This window comes from Archocentrus centrarchus, chromosome 14 (assembly GCF_007364275.1).
Source record: "Archocentrus centrarchus isolate MPI-CPG fArcCen1 chromosome 14, fArcCen1, whole genome shotgun sequence".
NCBI classification, from domain to species: domain Eukaryota; kingdom Metazoa; phylum Chordata; class Actinopteri; order Cichliformes; family Cichlidae; genus Archocentrus; species Archocentrus centrarchus.
The window spans coordinates 16,270,348-16,294,948 of record NC_044359.1 but is presented as its reverse complement, the minus strand read 5'-3'; the positions used below and the strand labels follow the sequence as shown (position 1 = coordinate 16,294,948).

The window sequence follows — 24,601 nt, the reverse complement described above, 5'->3', positions numbered from 1 at the left end:
CTCCCGTGTCCGATGATCGTGCCCATCACAGTCAGTATGAACTCTGCTTTGGTTTTGGCTCAAAAATAAATGTGCAAACCTTGATGCAGACAGAAATTTGTGACTTCAATTTATCATAGTATCATAGTCTTGTTTTTCTGTATAACCCCTGAATGGTTCTGGCAATTGTGCACAATTCTGAGATCGACCTTTAGGTGGCACCATTTATCACAATATTTTTAGTTTCCATACAGCTCACTGTAACAGGATAACATCCACGAATCATATACGAACGACTGAACGGTGTTTTTGAAACAACCCCCAAAAGATATGCTTTCTTTTAAAATATGAATAAAGATTTTTGTAATAATGCTGCATCACATATCTACAGAACTAGCCTATATTTATATTGCCTATATTATATTCTATATTTATCTGAAAATGTGCTGAATGTGAAATGTGTTGATATCATATGCTGACAGTTTCAGTACCAGATAAATTCTCTGGAAGAAACCAGGCTCATCTGCCGCGATCAGTTGGGTGTGAGAGGAAAGAGAAGAGAGCAGAGGGAAATAGGACAGAGCCAGAGTTTAAAATTGATAACTGATGATTAAATGCAATAGTGGTGTATAAACACATGGAGAGTGAAAAAGCGGTGAGTGAAGAAGAAATGGTCAGTGCATCATGGGAAGCTCCCAGCTGTCTGAGCCTATTGCAGCTTTACTAAGAGAGGGTTCGGGGTCACCTGATCCAGCCCTAACTACAAGCTTAATCAAAGAGGAAAGTTTTAAGCTTCCACAGAAGAGGATCCTGAAAGCTGAAGGCTTTGCCTCCCATTCTACTTTTAAGTATCCTAGGAACCACAAGTAAGTCATCAGTCTGAGAGCGAAGAGCTCTATTGGGACAAAATAGTACTATGAGGTCTGTGAGATAGGGTGCGGTCTGATTTTTCAAGACCTTGTAGGTGAGAAGAAGGATTTTAAATTCACTTCTGGATTTAACAGGGAGCCAATGAAGAGAAGCCAATATGGGAGAAATCTGCTCCCTCTTTAAAAGCATTTTAAGGAACTTTTAGAACTACCTGATAACAATAAATGTCAGCAGCCTAAATAAATAATGTAGTTTTTCAGCATCACTCTGAGGCAGGATGTTTCTAATTTTTTATGCAAGATGCAAGAAAACAGTTAGATTTGTTTAATATGTGCATTGATTAAGATTAAGATTAAGATAGTGTTTATTTGTCACATGCACAGTTATACACAGTACAATGCACAGTGAAATGTATTTAATTTTTTTTTTTTTTTTTTTTTTTTTTTGAAGGAGATATCCTGGTCAAAAATGACTCACAGTGTCACTGGAGGGAAAAAATTGATAAAAACAACAAACAAAACCACCCCCCCCAAAAAACAAAAACTACTGGACAAAATCAAAGGCAAAGAAAAATGACAGGCTCTATACAGAAGTGCTGTTGCACGCTTCTTCTGTGCAGTACTTATGCACAAGAAAAAAAGAAGAAGAAAAAAAAAACTCCAGCGTCATCACAAAAGTCTGCAAATCTACCGCTGGAAAAGTAAAGCCTGTGTGCTGTGTGCTGTGTGCTGGTGGACTGCAGCGGTACCGGAGCCGGCTGGACTGGAAATCAGTGAGCTCATTCTGGCTACACTGAGAGGAGGGCGGGGCATCCAGCATCATCACCACCGGCCATCACTTCATTGTACGGAGCTGCTGCTGATGCAGAGATCATAGCAGAGGAGGCGACTGTGTGTGTGTGTGTGTGTGTGTTTTTTTTTAATTCAATAACCGAAGCATGACATGGACACGGTTCCTCACAGATTAGGACTACACACTTGATGAGAATCACTTACGAGGTAAGGCAATGAAAACTATCGGCAATGTAGCTGCTGTAGTTTAGCTTGATCACCGTCTGAACTGGGAGTTACTGAGACTAGCGGGCCTGTTGGTTTGAGTCACACTGATCATCTCAGAAGCGCTGCGAGATCTTAGACTGGTTTTTAATCTCACCTCCGCTTCACAAAACCCTAACACTAAAGCCAGCAGAGGCCACCGTCGTGAACTATGCCCTAAAACCCGAAAGCGTGTCTTATTTGGCCCGGCATCAGACACTGCCTGAAGGAAGTGTCAGGGCTCGGCCTACACCAGCAAGCCCTTTAAAGATGACGGGGATGGAGCCTGCGTCCGCTTCAGGATTTTCCTCGCCATGCAGAGCCTTCGTGCACACGACGGATGCTCGCTCCGCATCGAGCATATTTCGAGCTTTTAGTAGCTGTGATTGCTGTGAAGTGAGGATCTCAGGTGGTGTCGCTTGCGGCTCTGGTAAAGCCAGAAAAGCATCGCCTTCTATAAAGATCAGGCACGTGTGGTATTTCTGGATGTGTTTCTTTTTTTTTCTGCTTGACAGATCGTTACACATTGCTGGCCATCTCGCGAAAGGATGCTGCAGTGATGCTGCAAGAGGATGCTAGTCCACAGTGGGTTGGCAGGGCCTCCAGACTGAAGCACAGAGTCTGTAGCCTACAACTGCCTCAGGGTGTTATACTGGCCTGATTTAACAGGCATCACCCTAGCTGGGAAGGTGTTTGTCACACTATTGTTTTACGGCCAGGACAGATGCACGTTATCGACTGACCACAAGTTAATTATAGATTGCATTATAATTATAATTATATCCAAGAGTCATCCAATAGCATACGCTGATAGCAAAATGTGGCAAGCGGAGATAATAAAAACCAGGAAAATGTTGATTAATCCTATTTTATGCAAGACATCAGAATGTTTCTCTGTCTTTTGGCTGAAGCTGTAGGCTTATTAATAACAGTGATGCTCTACAAATTTGTTAAATGTGCTGTTGTTCTTGGAACAAGTTGAGCAGAGGTGACAAAGTTATATTTATCCCTGTGATATTGAGTCTTGATTCCTGTGTATTTTCAGAGACCTATTCTCCATGGGATGTTATTCATGCACCATCAGGGGTTAATTTGGGCACAAAGTGGAATTTGCTGTCCTGCACAACTGCAAAAGCTTTCTGTATGGCTTTAAAATCACCGTTAAAGCCAACAGCATACCTTATTACATATTACAGCTATATTACAGCTGTATGGATATTTAGCCAGGTATACAGGAAGAAAAAAAAAAGACAAATGGTAATTTGAACAGTGAAGATGCAAACCACCATCTGTTTTCCAATTTGTTAATCTTCTAATATACACATTATTACCCAGTCGTTTAATACAATTTTAAAAAATTATGTTTCCTGTTTGAGAACTTTAATTTGAATGTTTTCTTTTAGTAGTGTTAACCATAGTCATTTAGGTCCATGTCCTGCAGTATTTCCAGTATTAGCAGAGCTCTGCTTATACACAGGGTTGGTAGTTTGGCTTCAGGCAAATGGATTAGAAGTCATTTTTTGGTCAGAACTAAAATGTAATGTAACAGCGCTCCTTCACTCTAGCCAGTGTGATGACACTTTGAACCACGTTATGTCACAGCTGCATCCCAGACCGATTAAACTTGGGTTGCTCATCGACGTTGGGGTAATGCTGGCATTAGTCCAGCTATATTTCACTGTGGGGGTTGCATAACGAGGATTAACTAAATCAAAAATAGTCCTGAAATGCAAGTATTTGTTTGCTGAAAAAAGAACATGGCAGAAAGACAGAGCTAAAAGTGACAGTTGGTTGAGCAGTCTCAAACACGTGGACGTAAAAATCTGTCTGTCTAGGTCTGGTATTAGGGATAAGGTTGGGCTTCTGCTTCACATGTGGGTGTGCAGCTGCTCAGTGCTCCGTCTGTGTTTACAAAATCATATTGTATATATTTTTCTGATTTAATCCAGAACAAAAGTTGATGTAGATCTTACTGACTTTTCTCACTTAAGGCTTAACTGTTAGATGGATTAAACATAGAGTGGCAATTCTCTGGACCAGAGGTCAAAGGAGGATGGACAGACTGCTTTAAGCCGACAATAACTTAAATAACTACTCATTACAACCAGTGTCAGTCATATGTAATATATATTTATTACACATATACTGTATAAATACATCAGTACAGAAATCATAAATGTGTGTAATCTCTTCATGATGCATAAAATCAAATGGCAGTGAATGAGCTGCATTTGACAAAACTGGAACATACCTCTCTATGCAGAATCGGCATGTAGTCCAGATAAACATTAAACCAAAGCAAAAGTACATCTTTGTGACCACCAACCATTTTTATTTGTGTCTTTTTTTTTTTTCCATCAGACTAAAGCTGCAGCAGTAAGGCTCGTATTTCTAATGCTCCTCTGATAGTCTGTCTGGAAAATCCAGCGCTAACAACCAAATTTCATGTCTGAGGAGTCAAAAGTGGGTCATGGTGCCAGTGTGCTCAGTTTTGTAGTATTTAATGCACCCAGCTCACACTGATACACCAACATCATGATACATGTGTGAACACTCTCAATCAGAGTGCAAAGAAAACATGGGCCATCGGTTCTTTCATTACCTACAGTACGTATTTTTTTTGTCCATTCAGCCGTAAACATTTAATGTATTAATATATTGCTTCATGTGCGCATGCTAACCTGTTTTTCTGAGCATGCATGGTTTTAGTTAAGAAACGTGTTCCACTTGGACAGTTTGTGTTTTAATGTGAGTGTATGAACAGTGGTTGCTGAAGTCCAGCTTGTAGGATTTTCTTATAAAGTGAAAGCTGTCATCACACTTTAAATCCCCAGATCACTGTCCAACTGTGCGTTCCCTTGGAGCTTTTTCACTTCCTTTAGCTCTCTGTTCTGTGTAATGGACTCTGTTTTGTTGCACATTGACTGTAATGCATAGTCTTGGCATTCTACTCAACACTGTTTGAAGTTGCAGGCAGCCACTTTCAGTGAAAAACTCAGATAAGGATACTATTCTGCTTGCTCAGCACCAAAACGCATACTTAGCATTTAGACCCCCATTTTTTTTTTCTCAGTATTTAATGGAAACTTGAAAGCAAACAGGACAGTTAAAAATGAATGCCAGAAGAAATTCAGCTGTATAAGCAGGTAATTGTTGCACTCACATTTACCATAATAGCTTCAAAAGGTGATAACAGTCACTGAGTACTTTCAGCTGTATTTTTTTCTGTTCTGTTTCTTAGTGAAGCTTGGTTTTTGCATATTGTGAAAAGTCTTGCAAAACAAAGTGAAGTATAATACATTTTTTTATTCAAAGGTCGCATGAAAATACTGGGCAGTTTAGTGCAGGCTGGTTAAACTGGTTAGTTTGCAGTAGTGTGGTGAGTTTACAGTAATGCACTATGGTGGACTGATGCAGAACGGCTGTGGTGTACTCTACATGTTCAGTGATAGGTTACATCTAGGAGCAGAAATCACTTTAATTTTAAAGTGATGATGCTGATTAGATTCACTTGGAAAATTCTACCTTTTATAATAACTTTATGCTGTCTAGGGGTTGGAAATCAGCCATGATGGCTCACGTAACATTGCTTATCTTGTTGAATTCAGTTGGCTAAATCCATAACAAGGAGAGAGAATCTCAGAGCAGCAGCCCAGGTCAGCTGATGACAGCCTGTACATGAAGAGAGACCTACTGGAGTTCACAATACAAATTACTGTGAGTTGTTTCTGGGGGATTCTTTTCCCACACTGCACTGCTACACACAATCTTGGGGTTCCCACACCTGTCAAATCCCACTATAACCTCAGTTATGTGTACAGTAACATGACACAAAATAACTGCTTATGATATCTGTCTGTGGGACAAAATAGTAGAAGTTTGGTTAAAGAAGCATGTTCAGCATGTGTGTGCTCCTATTGCATTAGCATCCTGCTTTTCTCACATAAAGTACCCATTTTAGAGGTAATGACAGTTTAAATCTCTATAGCTAACATTTATTATCCAAAGGATGCCAATGTGATGGATGCTTGATCTTCTTGAGTGCTCACTAGTTCCTAGAGGAACGCTGTCAACAGATTTTGAAAGATTCGGTTCCCTAAACCCTTCTTGGCGTGAAAGATGCATTTTCATTAACTTGTGTTAGTCCATAAAGTGTTACTCAGTTATGTCATTGCTTATCCAAGAGGCTGCTCTAGCTGTCAGGTTTCTTACAGTTAGTTTTGACAGCTACCAGGAAGGTTGTGTAAGGTACGGGCACTCTAAGATTTTCTTTTTAAATTCTTTCTTAGTCTTGTATGATATTGACCACTGATATTGATGTTGGAAAGATTTTGAGCTTTGAGTTGTATTAAGTAAGTTGAGTACTAATATTGTACTTTTTGTAAATCCCTGCATGTTATTGTAGTTATTATTTTTTTTTTTTTTTTTTTTTTTTGCTGTAAAAGGATTTAAATCATTCTCCTTAGAAAAGATTCATTCATTCATTTAAAAGATTCATTAATCATTTATTGCTTTATTTATACTCTATGAGGATTTCCTCACTTTAATCTACCAGTAGAACTTTTCTGCAAAAAAAATTATTATTTGCTAAATGGCTTGTAACCAGTAATCTTTGTCTAAAGATAAGACATAGGCTTAGAATGGATGGATGGATGGATGGATGAATGACTTAGAGTTGCCTCTAAGGTGGCTCAGGGTAGCTTGAAGCCTCTTAAATAGTGCATTACCTGCCATTTAGCAGCTTCTAGCAAAATCTTTACTTTATATGTCAGGCCTCCCATGATAAAACTTCCCAGGTTTAAATATTAAACTGTCTGTCATTGGAAAAGAGGACAGCTTTGAGTAAGAATATTACTTGGGTGTTCCTGAGGAAAATAAAGATCACAAGTGACAGCTACGAAGGATTTTTGCTATTTGCTAATCTTACAAGTAAGGGGACAAGACATGAACCACAATCCTTGCCTAAAAATCTGTTAAGAACCATCAAAGAAGTCAGATACTGAAAGTCATATATTTAAAAATAGAAACTGAACTCATTAAGGTTAGAAAGAGGGGACCTGTGTTGCACTGACCAGTGTTACCTATAATGGGTAATGTTCATTTGACTAGTCAACAGATCGTTTCCAGATTGCTCCGTCTGAAAATGTGAATGTGGTGGTAATCAGATTGACTCGGGCTCATGGCAAATACATATCTAGCCTGCACCTCCAGAACAGTATCTGGCCTCTGTGGATGGTTTGTAGGTTAATACAGCATTAGTAGTCATGGTGAAGGGGTTGGCTTTGCATGATGATGGTATAGTCAGCTTAACCAAAATGAAAAGAGAGAAATCATCAATGAGTCATCATCATTAGCACCACTATTGTTTTTTTTTTATGTTTGTTTGTTTTTCCCCTTCTAGCACAACTATGGTACATTTTGACTTACTGGTATTAGTTTATTTAATTATTTATCTTAAAAAATGTCTATTGTTTAAGCATAAAAAATTACAAATTTTATTTTATGAAATTAGATGCACACCAGTTGTACAAATGGTTGAACTAGCAGAAATAAGTATGAGAAAAGTTATTGCCACATAGTCTTCTAAGAATGTTAATGGGCAGGCATTGGGTAAAAACTCCCCTTAATGGAAGAGGATTTGGCTCCAATAGTTGTGTGTTAAAATATCAACCTGATTCTAAATGTCCAGCCTATTGTAGGTGGTGCTATAAATGTACTGTATGTTAACTGACTTATTTATAAAATAAAAACACGGGCATTAAGTAACCTATCCAAATTGTAATGTATTTTCCTTCAGTTCAGTATTTGTTTGCACTTTCTGTGCAAGAACTGTGTTCATACGCAAGGGGTTGAGAAAAATGTGCTCACACAGCCTCAGACCTGTGGCTCTGGAAAACCTGTCATGATGACATGTTAATGTGCCCAAATTTTTCATAATAGCCTACATAAGTAATTCATTATTAAAAAATAAATATATATAGAATTTTATTGCCAGGAAAAAAATTAGTTGAAATATAGAATAGAATAGAATAGAATAGAATAGAATAGAATAGAATAGAATAGAATAGAATATATTTCCAGGTGTAACTGTGGCTATTCTTTGATCAAATTTGAGAAAATATGGATTTTGTTCCAATCCCCTTATGCAGTGAAATTATTGAAGATGAAAAACTAAATCACGTAAACTTTCATTTGTAGATTACAGGCAGTAATGTTAGCCCAGTATTGTACATTACATAACTGTCCTGAACTTTTTCTTATTATAAATCATTTTTGAAGTTGCTACTTGTTTTGCATTTTATGTTAACTGCAGTACTTAATTACTAATTCACGTGTTGGTTTTCATTAGTGTTACTTTGGACAGCCTCCTCAAGTGATGCTTAATCAAGTCATCAGCACTTCTAAAAGGCCCCACTGTAAACTAACTGAGCCCATGTGGACTAAACGTGATAATTGCTTAATCTCTAATCCGCATCTTCAAATCTGCTAAGCAATGTTATGTCATTCCTCTTCAGATTGTGAGGGACGTAGTCCAGTTTCTTGTGAGTCATCGTGGGAATGCACAGTTTTTGCCCTTTCTGTGGGTAGTGTATCAATTAGTATACAATTAGGAAATCAGTCAACATACATATCTGTGCAAATGTGATTAAGCAGCGACCTTTTCACAGTGGTAAATGGACTGGTTCTTATATAGTGCTTTTCTACTCTACTTGAGCACTCAAAGGGCTTTATACAACATGCTTCATTCACTCATTTACATACAATCACTGTTTTCAACAACTAAGTGCTTCTATCTAACATTCACACATATTCACACTCCAATCATGCAACTTGGGGTTCAGTATCTTGCCCAAGGTATGCAGACTGGAACAGCCAGGAAACGAACCTCCAACCTTCTAAAGCAGTTTAATCTACAAATCTGTGCTTCAGTATACTTAGCACGGGCATATTATATACATATATACTATATGTTGGAGTATGAATGTCTGTGGATGTTAGATAGAAAGTGCTGAAGTGTAGAAAGAAGTGCTTGAGCGCTCAAAGTAGAGTAGAAAAGCACTATATAAGACCCAGTCCATTTGCCATTTAATATACGAGACCACCATTTCTATGTTTTCTGCATCAGGTTGAAGTGATTATATTTTGGTGGTCAAAGGTCAATGTCACTGTGACCTCACAAAATGCATTTGTGGCTGTAGCTCAAGAAGTCTTATGCAAATTATGGTGAAATATCATACAAATAAGTCTAATAGGATGAAAATATGAAGCGATTTTTATGACAGTTTTGAATCAAAATTTTGTCTATTCACTCTGACAATTGGATCATTTGTTCCTTTTATTTGATGACATGTAATGTCTGGTAATATTCCTTCCTACACTGCACCTATGTCAGAGAACTGTTACACATAATCTGGGGTTAAAGAGGGCCAGAATGATCCAGAACAGCATTCTGTCACCTTCAGTAAATGAGGAAGCAGCCTGTACACAAGGTGAACTCTACTGAAGATCACAATACAAATTATTATGTGACTTATTTCTGTTTTATTTCTCTGTTCCTTTTGTCACTTTACCTTAGATTTTAGCATCACTCATCAATTAAGTGAGTGAGTACAAGATATTATATGATATCATGTGAATAAAAAAATTCTTGATTTAAAGTTGAGTAGGGAATCTCTGATGCTTTGCCAGTCTTTATTGGTATATACTGATATCTATTTTTCTCTGCCATTGAGCAAGACCCTGAAGCCTTAAGCCTTAAGTAAGGCTTGAGGTGACTGCTGTTGTGATTTGGCACTTTATAAAAGAACTGAATTGAAAATTGAGTTGAAATGCACATTATTTACCCTGTAGTGCCTTACTATGTCCCATACATAGTCTATTAAGGGACTACTGTGTGAACGTGTTCAGGTGAGGATGTGTGAAAACAGAGAGCTGCTCATGTGCACAGATAAAAAAACCCATCTCTTTCTGTCTGATTTTAGCCCAAATATCCTATATTTGCTGTGCAACTATAAACCCAATGCATGTCCGTCTGTGGCTTTCAGCAGGCTTTCAGCTGACCTCAGGGTGTGCACGTAGAAGAGTCAGATAGTTGGGCAGGAAGGATTACCACTGACTCGGCATATCCAGACAACCATCTGTTCCAAAACCACTTTTTGGTTCGATACTCAGCCAGTATGATCAGGACCATTTCACTTCCTGCTTGCTTATCCAGGCTTTATTTGCACCATGGAATTTCTCAAATTGTATTGGCCTCTTTCTGTTTAGACACATTTTCCTATGACTTATTGGATTTGTATGACCTTGTGTAGGTTGTCCAGTTTGTTCACGTTTGCTATACAAATGGTACCTCATTTTGAGTGTGCATGCATTTGTGCCATCTACTTCCAGGAAGTGACATCAGACTGCTTTATTTAGTTTTAATTTAGTTTTATTCTAAAACTAAATACACAGCAAAATGCTTTCGTATCAAGAAAGCAAGAACAGAGGCTAAACATAAGGATTCCTCTCAGGTTTTATGATTTCAGAGTCAGTAAGATTCTTGTCAATAATCTATTTCTGGAATCTTTCATCTTTCTCAATATTAAGGCTAGTCCACAGACTTCTGCAGTACCTTTGTCTCACTCTGTCCCTCTTTTGTCTGTCCTCCAACCCCAAGCCCTTGTGTCTAATAGGAGAATGAAGAAGAGGAGGAACTGGAAACCTTGGGAGCACCTCGGAAAGTTTATATGAAGTCTCAATGAAAGCATTAGAAGAGCCTCTCTAGTTCTTGAATCAATGGCTAAGAAAGGGCGTACGAAGGGCGAGAAGCCCGAAGCTCTTATTTCTGCCTTACAGGCAGCCAATGAAGATCTCAGGTCCAAGTTGACTGACATTCAGATAGAGCTACACCAAGAAAAATGCAAGGTACTGTACAACATCCCATGTACATACATTTGTCCTGACTATTATCTCTTAGGTCACTTTCAGTGTAAATTTAAAACCTTAAAGTCTTGACCTCATATTGGAATATTTTAATGTAGAGTAAAACATTCAGTCACTGACAGCTGTATCATAATGGGTATTTATTGAAAATAATCAAACTCTTCCTCTGTTTCTCCTCTCAAAGGTAAGTAAACTGGAGCGTGACAAGGTGCAAGAGGTGAAGCGGGTGCGAGAGCAGGAGCAGCACCGTCACACTGCCATGCTAACAGAGCAGCGAGCCAAGTGGCATGAGGAAAAGCAGAAGGAGCTCCAGGCTCTCAGGGAAAGCCTGACACGGCAGCATGAGCAGGAGCTGGCCCGCCATGCTAAAATCAAAGACCAGGAAAATCAGAGGCTCAAGGCTGCACTGAACGCCATGCGTGATGGCAGTGGAGAGAAGGTCAGTTTACAGATGTCTATTAAACAGAGTTTTATTTTCACCTCCACATTACACCCACCTAAAGTGTCTTCTGCCAGGCCTCATCAACACCCTTCCTCTTTCTGCCTTCACTTCTTCAGGTGCGCACGGCACTGACCCTGGAAGCCAAGGAGGACGCACGGCGCTTCTTTGACCAGGAGAGAGTAAAGCTCCTGCAGGAGATAGCAGAGCTGAAGAATGTTAAGAAGCAGACTGACGAGGCTCTCAGCAACATGATCCAGGCAGACAAGATGAAGGCTGGAGACCTGCGGGTGGAGCACCAGCAGCACCAGGAGCAGATCTCCAAGATCAAGTGGGATTGCGAAAGGGACATCCGCCGACTGGTATGAACAGTCACTGCAAATAAACACTGTAATACTAAAAACTTAACACCTGTCTCAAAGATAATCTTCAACATATGATTAATGAGCATGTTACAATTTCTGCATCCATGAATTTGCTACATCTGTGACTTAAATCACAGATCTCTGTGAACCTGATCATTTTTTGTGACATGTGGAGTAATCCACATACACACTGGAGCCCTCAACGGATACACTTGCCCCACTGACATATCAGACCTGGAGATATATAGGTTGAAATTAGCAGTATATTATATATCCTAAAAATCCTTTATCGGTCGGACTCTAGTAGACACAACACTGCAATGCACTGACTACAGTGCAAGCAGACTTCAAAGACCTTTAATAGGAATCATTCCTTGCCCGGTTTGTCTGCAGATGGTTTGTCTGTGTCTGTGTCTACAACAGAGTGTAGTCCACACTTTAGTGCAAGTGGAACGGAGAACAGTGGGGTAGATTTGTGACCTTGCATGTGACCTATGTGAGAGCAAAGGAAGAGCAGGGAACACTTTTTCAAACAATGATGATTCTTAATTTGAAATCTGGTGCCGAGAGCTGAACCACATATGCACGTGTGAAAATTATGGACACATCTAATGCTCTCAATTTCAGTAATTTCAGCCAAATTCTCTATCAAGTGGGTGTATTATCAATTTTATATAAATAATTAAATTAAATGAAAATACAGGTAAAAACTTTCTTTGCTAACATTTAAGAACCTGAAATCTGAGTGAACTAAATCATAAATGAACTAAATAGTGATGGCAACAATTAGGACAGCATTGGAAATAAAACCACCTTCCCAAAGAAGTCTCTTATGTCCTTTTAGCCACTTCTTAAGGACATCTTTCTTTCCTTCTCCCACACCACAGGTGGATGAAATCAAAGCTAAGGACCGCACCATTTTTGCTCTGGAAAAGGAGCTGGAGTCAACAGCGGGTTGCTTACAGAAGCTGCAGCTTCAGAAGGATGCCCTGGATGAACAGTTGTTCCTCGTCAAGGAGGCTGAGTGCGGCCTGGGAAGCCCGAAAAGAGAAATCCCAGGCAGAGCTGGAGACGGTGCAGAGCACTGTGGCAGCCCAGTAAGTAGAGCGACCATCAAGAAGAAGCTCAGTGAATCATTATTCACCTCCAAATAATTTAATTTTAATCAGTGCAAAACAAAAACCACCACAAGATGTCGATTATAACTGCATTAAAACCAGGAAGGGTTCCTCCTGTTAATGTGAAAACACAGATTTCAAATTCATTCCGTTGCTAGCGTGTTAGTGATTCTTACAGATATACTATTTTAGTCTAGTCTGATTTAATGCACTTCTGTTGTAGTGTGAAGTGCTTTCAGTGGTCACTAAGACTAGAAAATCCGAATGCCATTACATCATATATTCTTCACACCTGCCTTATGAATAGATTGGTCCAATGATAACGGATTGTGTTTGTTTCAGGATATGAGGAGAAACCAGAGGCGTATGGCTGAACTCAACTCAACCATACGCAAACTGGAGGACCGCAACTCGCTGCTGGTGGATGAGAGAAATGAACTAGTATGATCAAATTAGAAATTCAATAAGAAAATGAAACCTTTTTTTTTTTAAATGTTTCTGCTTTTCCTTGAAATTTCCTGGCTTCTGTTTTATTGTCATCTCTTGGCTTATGGCTTTTCCTCAATCACCATTTAATCCATATCTATGCATTTTTCTCCCCACCAGCTGAAACGCGTTCGAGAGTCAGAGAAGCAGTGCAAACCCCTGCTGGACAAGAACAAGCTGTTGAGTAAGAGGAATGATGATCTGACCCAGACTATCCAGAAGCTGGAGGAGAAGCTGAAGAGCCTGTTGAAAGAAAACCTCGAGATGGTGCGCACAGAGTATCAGTAGCATCTTTCTGTACACACAGGCTGACTTACAGTTGGATGTTGTGATCTCAGGGCACATTTCTCTGTGTTTGTTGTGGATCTGCAGAAGGAGAGGATAAATTCCCATCCTCCACTGAAGAAGCCAAAGTCTCTCAATGACCTGGACCAAGCACACGATGACCAGGAAATAGCCTTTCTCAAGCTTCAAGTCTTGGAGCAGCAAAACATGATTGATGAACTGACAAGAGTACGTTTTTTTTAACAAATGTATGAATTCTAACATTTTGCAGACAGGGCTGATGCAACACACATTTCCTAGATCAGATATTCAGATAAAGAGACCATTATGACACTTTGGACAAGATGACCCACACTAGGGATCCGTTCTAAACAGGAAATAATTTGTAGGAAATTGGTGCAATGCAAGTTAATCATGTGAAAATGTATTATGTGCTCTATCCTGACTAGAAAACTGTATAAAATATATCTCTGATTCTATGTTTTGGGTTTTATAAATATCTCCCACAGCAGAAAAGAATTTTCAGTTCAGTCATTTACCTACAATCTCCTGTTTTGATGGTATTTAAATCGCTCATATTCTAAAGTCATATATGTGCTGTTCACTTCTGTAGTACAATACTGCGCCAAAGTCTTGAGACACTCATCATTTTATTTTAAATTGCTAGGAAAATGTAAAATACTGTATACAATACAGTATATAAGGCAAAAATAGAGTTTCTACAATTCTAACAAGCTTGAAAGTCAGTATTTGACCACCTTTATTCTCCAACACAGCCTGAATTCTTTTTCTTTCTTTCACAGCTTTTTTATAATTTCTTTAAGTAGTCTTCACGAATAGTTTTCCAAACCTCTTCTGTGGATGTTTGCTGCTTTTTTGTTGGACGATCTCTCAAGATGATCCTACACTGTTTCAATGTTGAAGTCCGGGCTCTGGGGAGGCCAATCTATGACTAATAGTGTTCCATTGTACGTTTTTCTTTGTCCTGGCATGATACGACTGCATTGGCAGTGTTCTTGTGATCTTTGTCATACTGAACAATGAAGCTGTTGCCAGTCAGAAGCTTTCCAGACGGTATTGCATGATGCATCAAAATCTGACATCTTCAAAATCTTTTCTTCATAAGTCCATCAATTTTGACAGAACTGCTAAGAATGGCTTCTTGACAGCCACTCTTCCATTGAGGACATTGTTGATGAGGCTTCATCAAACAGTAGTTGGATCAACTAGATGGCTCCTTGGAAGCAAAATATAAAGAAATGAGGGGTGGCTCAAGAGGGGTGGCTCTTTTGCACAGTACTGTATTAACTGTAAAACTATTGACACATAAAATGGCAGCAATTAGAGGGCACCTATAGCACCCTTGCTGTAGGGTAGCTCTGTTATTGTTCGTCTTCTTCTCTAATTAAACTTTATGGTGACGATAAAGATGAACTCCATCAGAATTGGATTACTTGTTTCATCTGTTTGTCATTTATCGGTTTGTTTAGTGGCAGTGTTAAAGTGTGTGTGTTTTATTTCCTCCCATTTGTCTGTTTTTCCAGGACCGAGAAAAACTGCTGAGAAAGAAACGGCATAAAAGAAGTTCGAGGCCGATAAAGGTAGGATGAATTAGACTGGTTGATGGTTACTTACTTTAAAGAGTGATTTTTGAATAAAAGCTGCTTTCTATGGAAGTCAGTCCTGTTTAAGGTTTGCCCGTTGGTGAAATCATTCTTTGGCTAAGCGTGTAAATTGTAATTAAACAAATCAATGAGTGGAAGGAAAAATTCTACCTTTTAATAACGCATGAAACGAAACTTAAGCTGACAGTATTTAACCCAAATACATGCAGCTTTTTGCTGAATGCAATAATGTAAACTACAAAATGGAGAGAAAAGTCTGTTGATTGCTGGGCATCTATCATGAGAGATTGTTAGATCTGGAAATATTTTAATACTTATTTTCTGCAGAGGCATATCGTGGTCGATACTTTCTTTGGGTACGATGAAGAGTCTATGGACTCCGAGACGTCCTCAGTGGCTTCATTTCGAATGGACAGAACCCCTGCTACTCCTGATGAAGACCTGGACGATGTATGAACTTATATTTATCAAATCCTGAAGATAGTCTAGCATTTTAACTGTGATCTGATTTATATTCACATCAATATCCTCCATTCTGTAATCAAATATATTAGTATAATGATGCCATCCCATCAAATCATAACCTTTGATCTTTTGCCTGTGTGTATCAAACAAGGGTCTAGCAAACGAGGAGTCAGAGTTACGTTTCCGTCAGCTCACCAGGGAATATCAGGCCTTACAGAGAGCGTACGCTCTGCTGCAGGAACAGAAAGGAGGCCTACTGGATGCTGAAATCGAAGCAAAGGTACGTGTATAAACAGAAAAGCACCTCCATATTGATTTTTAATTACTGCTTTTAATTACTGCTCTGACTGTCACTGTTTGTCTGTCACTGTTTGTGTCTGATCTGAAAGTTGCAATCCCAAAAACGTATTATTTCCCCCATGGACCATGTTGGAGGCGGGAAGAGTGAGATCATCGTCCAGTCACAGCTGCGTCCATTGGCTGTCTTAATACTGTGGAATTGGGTTATGGACAATTTGATTATCTCTAGCCTGAAGCATTTATCCAAACACACAATTTTAAAAATAACTTTTGTTCTGTTGAGTGAGGCTGGTCATTCTGAGACCCTGTTAATTCTGACAATGTAGATTTTTCTTTCCATTTAACTGCAGTGGAATTTCTTTTTTGCATGAGTGAGGAATGTTTATCAGCTAACACACATCACAGACACCCCCCCCTTCCTTGAAGGCCACACAAATCTATTGATTTGTGACAACACTTAAACATGAAAAGCCACATTCAAGTCAAGCCATTTGGCACTTTTCAGTTTACTTTTTACATTGATCCATGTGAATGACAGAAAGAGACATCAGCATACTGTATCTGCAGCCCAATCGCTAACACCAACTAGCTGCCAGAGCACTTGCCCCGGGCACACACTGTGTGGTCCGGGACATCTGACATCATGTGGACGTCAGATACTTGAATTTTAATCAGTACAGCTGCCTGCATTGAGTGGGTCATGTCCCACGCTTCGCAAGGACACAAAGCATTCTTTTAGACATTTATCTTTTATGTCATATTCTTTTCACAGCTGCATATAACTACTGTACGTTGTACTGTACTGTACTGTGGAGGGCTGAAATGCTGCCAAAAAAATGTTTATTCATCTGGTGGTTTTGAACAGATCCTGTGTTACAGAGTCTAGCCACAGTCAGGAGTGAATGCCAGACAAAAACGAAGCACCTTTTAAAATCTCATAAGATTCCAGCTATTGACCGTCTGTTTTACTCATCAGGCTCATGAACAACTCCAAGCAGATGTTCTCAGGTATAAAGCCAAAATCGAGGACTTGGAGAAGGAACTAACCCTAAAGGGACAGGTAGGACGCACAGGGGATGGAAAAAAATAACAAGAACAACTTACAATATAATGAAATTCAGTAGCTCAAATTATGAAATCATGAACTTGAATTATAGAGGGCAGCTAATGTAAAAAAAAATTGGTGTGTCTCTATGTATGTGTGCCATCTAGTCATGTGAGAAGGGGCTGTTCAATAATGAAGTCTGTAAGAGGAATGCCAGGTTTACTCTGAGGTGACTGGTCAAGAATATTTTAGGATGTTTCTCCTCTCATTGTTGTCCAAAGTCGTTTCACTGTAATGTTTATGTTTATGTTAAATTTGTTTATTAAATGCGTGAAATGGGTTTCCACCTATCAGGACTCCAAATGGGTTGAAGAGAAGCAGCTGTTCCTACGAAGGAATCAGGAGCTGTTAGAAAAGGTTGGGCTCACCTTTGTTTTCTAATAATTTCTTATGATGTTGATGTTTACAGAAATGAGCTATCTCCCACTGTATCTAAGATATGAAATAGAAGTGGAAGTGGCAACAGGCACATTTATTCTGATTCTTTGTGGTGCCCAGGTGGAAAAATTGGAGTCAGACTGCAATCGGCTGCAGCAGGAGCTTCAAGACTCCAAAGATCAAAATGAACTATTAGAGTTTAGGATACTGGAGCTAGAGGTAAGTCAACAAAAAGGTTTTCTACCAAACAAGATAAAGATTTTCTGTGGGATCAGCCTGAAGATGCAAGTTCACTCCTTTGAATGTTTGTACCTAATAATCAGATCCAGCAGGGTGAGCCTAGATCACTTTGTGTGTTTTTACTGAGTTCCAAACATTTCCTGAGAGCTGAGAAAATGTCCTCAATTATTCATGGCAAAAACAAGACTTTAATGATTGAAGAGAAATCTCACATTAACAAGTAAGAGTTGTTTAATATGCAGCCATATTGGTTTTACATGGGATTTCTTTTAGTAAAGTGAATTAAGCCACAGATATTCCATGCAGATCAGGGGGAGTCAGTTGCCGCCCTCTAGGGGGGGAAAAAATTGCCATCTAAAGTGATTTCTTGAAGGCTGGGGATTATATAGTTTTGTAAAGGTAGAAACTTTGAGATGAAGGAAGTAAAACACAGGGAGGTTCAAAAAGCAGTGGAGCGTAATCCCTGCTTTAACTGAAGGACTGTGGAGAAGAGCAGAATCATTGTTTAACGGGATAAATGCCTCATTTCTTGCCGTGGCTTCAACGGGCTCTGATTTTCCAGTGTGATAACGAGCTGACAGCAGTCTGTGTGCTCTGGCTGTGCTTCAGCGCAGAGACTGACGGCAGGCTTTACCTGCCACCTAGTGAACACAGAGGAAACGTTATTACTCACACGTGCTCTGTACCTGATTTCAACTCTGGCAACATCAAAGTGATTTAACCTCAGTTTAAACGAAAAATCTTTAATCACTGCTTTCAGGTTTGTCAATATTGATTTTAAGCTCTTATGATACATATTATATTCTAATGCTGTTATATTTATTAGGAGGCTTAGGATCCGACTTTACCTTGCAGAACACCTTTTGCATAATGTGTTTTTTTTTGTTGTTGTTTTTAGGAGCGTGAGAGGAGGTCCCCTCCGTTCAATCATTTGAGAATGCATCCCTTCTCAGAGGGAGTCAGTGCACTGCAGATCTACTGTATGAAGGAAGGAGTTAAGGTGCGCAGTGAGAAGGACTCTGATCCTTTATCCTAGTTTTTCTTGAAGTAAATAAAAACAGTAAAGAAAATAAATACCATTTATATTTTCTATGCTCTTAATCGGTTTTTATTCTGTTCCCTCCATAGGATGTGTGCATACCGGATCTCATCAAACTACTAGATATCCTTGGAGACAACGGGGTAAATTCATACGGAACTTAACATTTTATCTCCCATTGCTAAAACAGGTACATTATTAAGGTTTTATTTTGTTTTTGTACAGAACTTAAGGAATGAGGAGCAAGTGGCTATTATTCAGGCTAGCACTGTTTTGTCACTAGCGGAGAAGGTAAGGCTGGAAGCTGCATCATGTTTCAATTAACAGCAGATCGTTTGGCACTTTTATAAGTCATGTTTTGCTGCTTGTTACCCTCCAGTGGATTCAACAGATTGAAGGGACAGAGGCAGCACTGCACCAGAAGATGATGGACCTGGAGATAGAGATGGTGGGACACAACAAGGAGCATACTGATGATACAGGATTTTGATTTGGGATGTGACTGATTTAGATGTTTTATGTTAGTCAAAGGATTCGATTTTGACAAAACCCCACAAAAAATTGCAATTTTTTTCTGCTTAACCTTCTGACTTTAAGCTATATAAATAATACTTCCTTAGATAAAGTCATCATCCAGTGTGATAAACAACACATTGATTTTTAGACACGCACCATGCCAATTAAACATGGAGGCATTAAATGTTGCAATGTGCAATAAAAAATATGCCCTTAATGTCTGGGTTTTTGCACAGTTCCATATCCTATAGTTTTAAATGTGGGCTTGTACATTAGAATGTGGTGTAAATTTAGCGTTAAATTACAGTTGCGCTAAAACCCATTAACTTTTCACTTCCTTCATCTTTATCATTTTACCCAATGTGCACCATGTGTGCAGGAGATGTTTTGCAAACAGAAAGGATATCTAGAAGAGGAGCTGGACTACAGAAAACAGGCCCTGGATCAGGCCTACATGGTGGGTTTGGTTTTTCAAATCATGACAATGTAGGTTAGGCCTGTAGTAGTTTAAAAATAAGTGGAACTAGTAACAGCTTTTCACGTTTCTCCTCTTCACAGCAAATCCAGGAGTTGGAAGCAACCTTATACAACGCCCTGCAACAAGACAAGGTCTTTTATTTCCCATCATGCATTACAGTTCAGCCTTATTGATCAGATTAAAAAAAAATTACAAAAACAGACCAAACAAAACAAAAAACAGTTGTTGCTTTGTTAAGTCGCACAGATTTTTTTAAAATGTCACTACAGTCATCTGATACAGGGGTGAGATTTATCAAATTAAGATATAAAAATCTCAAATTCCTCATCAGTAATTTTGGGTCATCAGAGCTGTTGGCATGGCTGGTTCTTGGTAAACAAATGACTTTGAAATTATGAACAGAGATAAAGAAAAAAGAGGCTTCTACTAGCACTCAGGGAGTCTCATGATTCCATAAAACCTCAGCTGATAAAGAGAACTAGTAACACTCTAAGTGTAAGGAGTTTTAAATTAATCATGGTCCAGTGTTTGTGCTTGATACCTGTCTCCTTCCACCAGGTGATAAAGTACGGCGAGCCACTGGATGAGCTTCAGAGGGACGAGCTGCGTACGGCGGTGGAGAAGCTGAGGAGGCAGATGCTGAGGAAGAGTCGAGAGTACGACTGCCAGATCCTCCAAGAGAGGATGGAACTGCTGCACCAGGCCCATCAGGTCTGTCGCTGTCTGTACCCGTGGCAAATGTGGCTGCGTGATGATACATTAGAGCTTTGTGTGGAAGTAGGTTTGTAGGTCACATGGCTTATAGTGGGGATTTTTTTTTTCCCTCTGCGACTAATTGCAGAGAATTCGCGACCTTGAAGACAAGACGGAAATCCAGAGGAGGCAGATTAAAGACCTGGAGGAAAAGGTAGGATGTGTTTGATGGTCTGTAAAAACAACTGAATATGACAATTACACTGTAAAAAGTGTTAACATTTTTAAGTGACTTCAACTTTCTGCACGTACACTTTTTACTGTGTGGCTCCGCTCATGATCAGCAGCTTGACCATAAACTCACACAGGAATGCTAATTTAATATTGAGCATTTAGGTCAAAAAGAGAAACACAAAAGCAAAGCATGTGATATTCAGAAATAAAGTTCCATAATTCACAGTGACCCACTCCCACTATACAGCGAAGCTCTGTTCCTGTCCCTGCTGTTACTAACATGTCTCAAGTGTTCCTCTAATTCTCTTCTTCTCTTCCTTTGTCCCTTCTTCATCTTTCTTTCTTCCTGCAGTTCCTGTTTCTGTTCTTATTCTTTTCTCTTGCCTTTATCCTTTGGCCTTGAAGTCTTTGGCGTGTCCTGTAGCAGAGGTGAGTCCTGTGGGCTTTGAGTAGGAAGTTCAAGCCGCCTCCATCCCTCTTCTAGACCTCGGTTAAATATTTTTATTGTTACGGCAGAGCCTACGCAGCAAGTATCTTGGCTCTGTGCAGCAGCCAAAGTAAAAACTGGGAATGCTCAGAATTGGCCTTGACAAACAGTCAGGGCACAGTCAGACTTAATTATACTGGCTTCTGACCTTTAAAACAAGGGCAGGAGAACATGTAGCATTTTAAAGTAATGCAGATTGTTTTCCACTTTGATAGAAAGCATTGAAAGATAAAACATCACTTCTAGCATCATCTACTTTAAGTGATGCTGCACATAGAAGACTGAAAATCAGCCAGTCAGTGCAAAGTCCTTCAGTAATAACACGTGTAATAATACGCCTTCAGGCCTGGACTTAAATCACACAACACTTTATCTGGAGTGTTTTTACAAGGAAAACCAGAAACCTCAAACTATTTTATAGTGTGACCACTGGGTGGCTCTGCATCTTTCAGAATCAAAAAAGATTTGACCCTGGTCTGCACACTGTCCCACCTTCCCTTCATTTATTATTTCTTTCTCATTAAGCGCTCATCCTCTTTCCACTTACATATTTTTGTTAAAGTCTGGTAATTTTTTTTAATATGTTTTCCATCTTTTGCTATGTGTTTCTACTTACTGTCTTGGTCGCAGATATTTCAGAATCAGTGCCATCAGCATCACCACCTTTCCATCCATTATGTATTCATCCACTGTCACCTCTCTGGTTTCCATTGTTCATCCCTGTATTGCAAAAACCCTTTGAGGGTTGTGAATTGTTCAAGAGGATTTTTTTTTCTCCCAGCAATTCCTGTTTTTGCAACAAGCACCTAAAGTTACCACCGAATTAAGTTATTATGGCTGATGTATAAGCAAAATGTGGAGTAAAATTCATGTACCTAAAGGGACAGGTAGGACGCACTTTACCTAATAAAGTGACCAGTGACTGTAGTTGTGGACTGCGAAGCAAAAACAATTAGTTGTAAAATTCTAATATGCTCATGAGAGACTGCTCACAGCGGCTACTCTATTGTTATTGATCGAGCATACTGATATCTAAATATAATCAAATGTGCTACATTCTCTTCTGACAGCACGTTTGTCTCCTCTAATCTTTCACTGCCTCTGTCTCTCCCTTTCTCTCAGGTGGTATGTCAGCTTGGGGATCTTGTTTGTAACTGCAGTGTTATTTATTTTCCGGACAAGTGTGAAACAGTGTGTGTAGCAGTGGCTGCTAATGTCTCAACATCAGTGACTGCTGTCAGTATAGCTGGATGTATTGTGTTTTGGTTGGTTCACACTTCAGATTTTTTTATTCTTATTCTTATTGTTTTGTTTTTTTTAAACTGGGTGAGGTTCTCTCTCACCCTGCTGCCCAGGATGATATTTTTAGAGCTGTGCTGGACATTAAATATCTCTCCAAGCAGCTGAGAGTGCTGCAACAGACTGCAAGAATGGCAAGCAATTGGAAAAACAGATATAGTGCATCCAGACACGTACACACACACACACACACACGCATGCACGCATATGTAGTTTTCAGACACACATGCATTCACTGACATATGCAGATGCAAACACATGCTTTGACAATTTAAAAACCAAAGCCCGGGATGTGTTCTCTCTGCCATGCAGGGTAATAATATATCACTGACCAACATTTAGCCCCAGTGGGAATATAAACAGACAGAAAACTCATAAACAACAAGGAAAACAAACCACCAGACCACAGACGCTCTTCTTTTTTCCCCCTCTTTCTTTTGGCATCTGAACCTGAAAGGAAGTTCGTCTTGAATGCAACCACTCGGTGAACAGAAGCCAACTCAGGGCCTGCGAGTGCAGAGGCCGTTTGAACAGCGCTGGTCTCAGGTCAGATTATAACAAGGAACTTTCGGGACCTGGTTTCTCACCAACTGCCCTGCCACTGCTGTTTAGAGAATGGTGCTTACACACTGCACAGTGCTTGCACTCTCCAGAGGTCACTTCTGCAAAAAGACAGAACTACACTGCAGAAACTGGTGTGTACAGACACTAATGGGATACGGGACACTCAGGTTGACATGTCTTCACTGGATACAGATAAGCAGAATTGAGTGAAGGGAGATGAAAATAGATTTTTGGGAGAAATGACACCCTTGGATCCAGTTCCACTCAGCCAGGCTTTATACAAGAGAACATATGGATTGTCAAACTGCATCTTAATTTTTCTCAAAAGCCAGCAGACTGTAAAAGCTTTACTCCCTGGTTGTCTTTTTTTCCCTTCCTTTCTTTTTTTACAGCTCCTACCACTCACACTCCCAAGATTTCCACCCAGAAAACATCCCCGTTCTGTACTGTAATATATACATTGTTAATATGTACATGTGTCTGAATAATTTCATGTAGTCTCCCCTTTTTCTGTGAATAGTGGAAATGTTCTTTTACTCTCTGATGCAGCTTGAACAGTTGATGTACTCGGCAGTTTATAAATGACTTGACAGGGGTATAAATTGCTCTGTTTTATTGTGGTGATGGCTGCAAAGATGAACATTGTTTCCTTGAAAATTATAAATGAAAAGTAATTTTAATATGAATGTGGAATAATATAAATATTTGACACCCCTTTCCTTTCCCCAACCTTTATCACATACACTGTACTGGATTTGTTGTTCTACTGTCTATATTGTGTTGCTCTGGTTGGCCAGCAGTGGGAGCTGCTGTCACCTGTGCGACTTTTCCAGTTTGCCCTTTAAAGAAACGCGACCTTTTACCAAACTTGTAAATACTTTCAGACTGGTTTGCAAAGCATCCTGATCAACTCTGGTTGAAAAGAAGAGGTAAGAATTGTGTTGTCTGTATTTGCCGGACAAAAATGAATTCAATCAGTTGAATTTTATATGAATGAAAGGAAAATAGGATAAAACAACACTACGACATCGGCCCTTGCTCCATCCCAAGAAAACTGCAGGTTTCCTCATTTTCTACTAATCAGAACGTCTTTGATACTAATAACCCTCTTTTGCTAAACTCCACCGGCCACTTAGGTGTCCACTTCCCCAAAATGAAACAGGAGAAAGTGAATGCAAGACTAGACCTGCTTCACTTCTCTCCTGTGAAGCTGACTCTGCCCAGTCCCTAAAATATTTACTACTAGTCTCTGCTTGTTCCCCTTTTTACCCGAGCTAGTGTATCTGCCATTGTATCACCCCTGTGACCCTGTTGTCAGGCTGAGGGTACCTTCACATTGGATCTCATTACACAACAGACAGTAACTACAGCCTAGTATGTTCACTTTTAACTTATTGAGTGGGGATGACTGAGAATATTGTGCAAACTCAACAGCAGTTGCCTTAAATGCACTTTCCCCCTTTTTCTGCCTGTATTTTCATTTTTAATCTTTATTTTTTTCCCCCCAGGTTGTTTATGTATCTTACAGATATACATTACGACAGTGTAATGTATGGCATTACATGTAATGTATACATATATATATATATATTTTTGTTTTTATTTGACAGAGATTTTTTTTAATCTTTCTCCTGTCTGTCTTCCAAGGAGAATATGTAATCCCTCCTAATTTAGATT

The 24,601-nt window shown here is 39.4% G+C and overlaps 1 protein-coding gene across 2 annotated transcripts; it reads left to right on the top strand.

Annotated features, from left to right (window-relative positions):
• The first annotated feature begins 1,682 nt into the window (after positions 1-1,682).
• On the top strand, positions 1,683-23,638 carry jakmip2 (janus kinase and microtubule interacting protein 2). 2 transcript variants are annotated; one of them, XM_030746523.1, is made up of 24 exons: positions 1,683-1,847; positions 10,543-10,790; positions 10,993-11,247; positions 11,367-11,609; positions 12,500-12,709; positions 13,073-13,171; positions 13,337-13,483; positions 13,589-13,729; positions 15,046-15,102; positions 15,454-15,576; positions 15,743-15,871; positions 16,868-16,951; positions 17,291-17,353; positions 17,495-17,593; positions 18,513-18,614; positions 18,743-18,796; positions 18,879-18,944; positions 19,033-19,101; positions 19,549-19,626; positions 19,728-19,778; positions 20,206-20,358; positions 20,489-20,554; positions 20,927-21,003; positions 22,184-22,309. In XM_030746523.1, exons 2-23 carry the CDS (start codon positions 10,662-10,664, stop codon positions 20,975-20,977), a joined length of 2,469 nt encoding a protein of 822 aa, XP_030602383.1. In that variant the 5' UTR covers positions 1,683-1,847; positions 10,543-10,661; the 3' UTR covers positions 20,978-21,003; positions 22,184-22,309. The 2 variants fall into 2 exon arrangements, with proteins under 2 accessions (XP_030602383.1, XP_030602382.1); XM_030746522.1 differs by lacking the exon at positions 20,927-21,003 and having other exon boundaries at positions 22,184-23,638.
• Positions 23,639-24,601: the final 963 nt, after the last annotated feature.

Bases quoted from the DNA above. Each gene is read 5' to 3' on its own strand.
- jakmip2 (XM_030746522.1), top strand. From the start codon at position 10,662: ATGGCTAAGAAAGGGCGTACGAAGGGCGAGAAGCCCGAAGCTCTTATT. The intron at 12,710-13,072 runs GTAAGTAGAGCG...TGTTTGTTTCAG, and splicing joins CAGAGCACTGTGGCAGCCCA to GATATGAGGAGAAACCAGAG. The intron at 18,945-19,032 runs GTAAGGCTGGAA...GTTACCCTCCAG, and splicing joins TTTTGTCACTAGCGGAGAAG to TGGATTCAACAGATTGAAGG.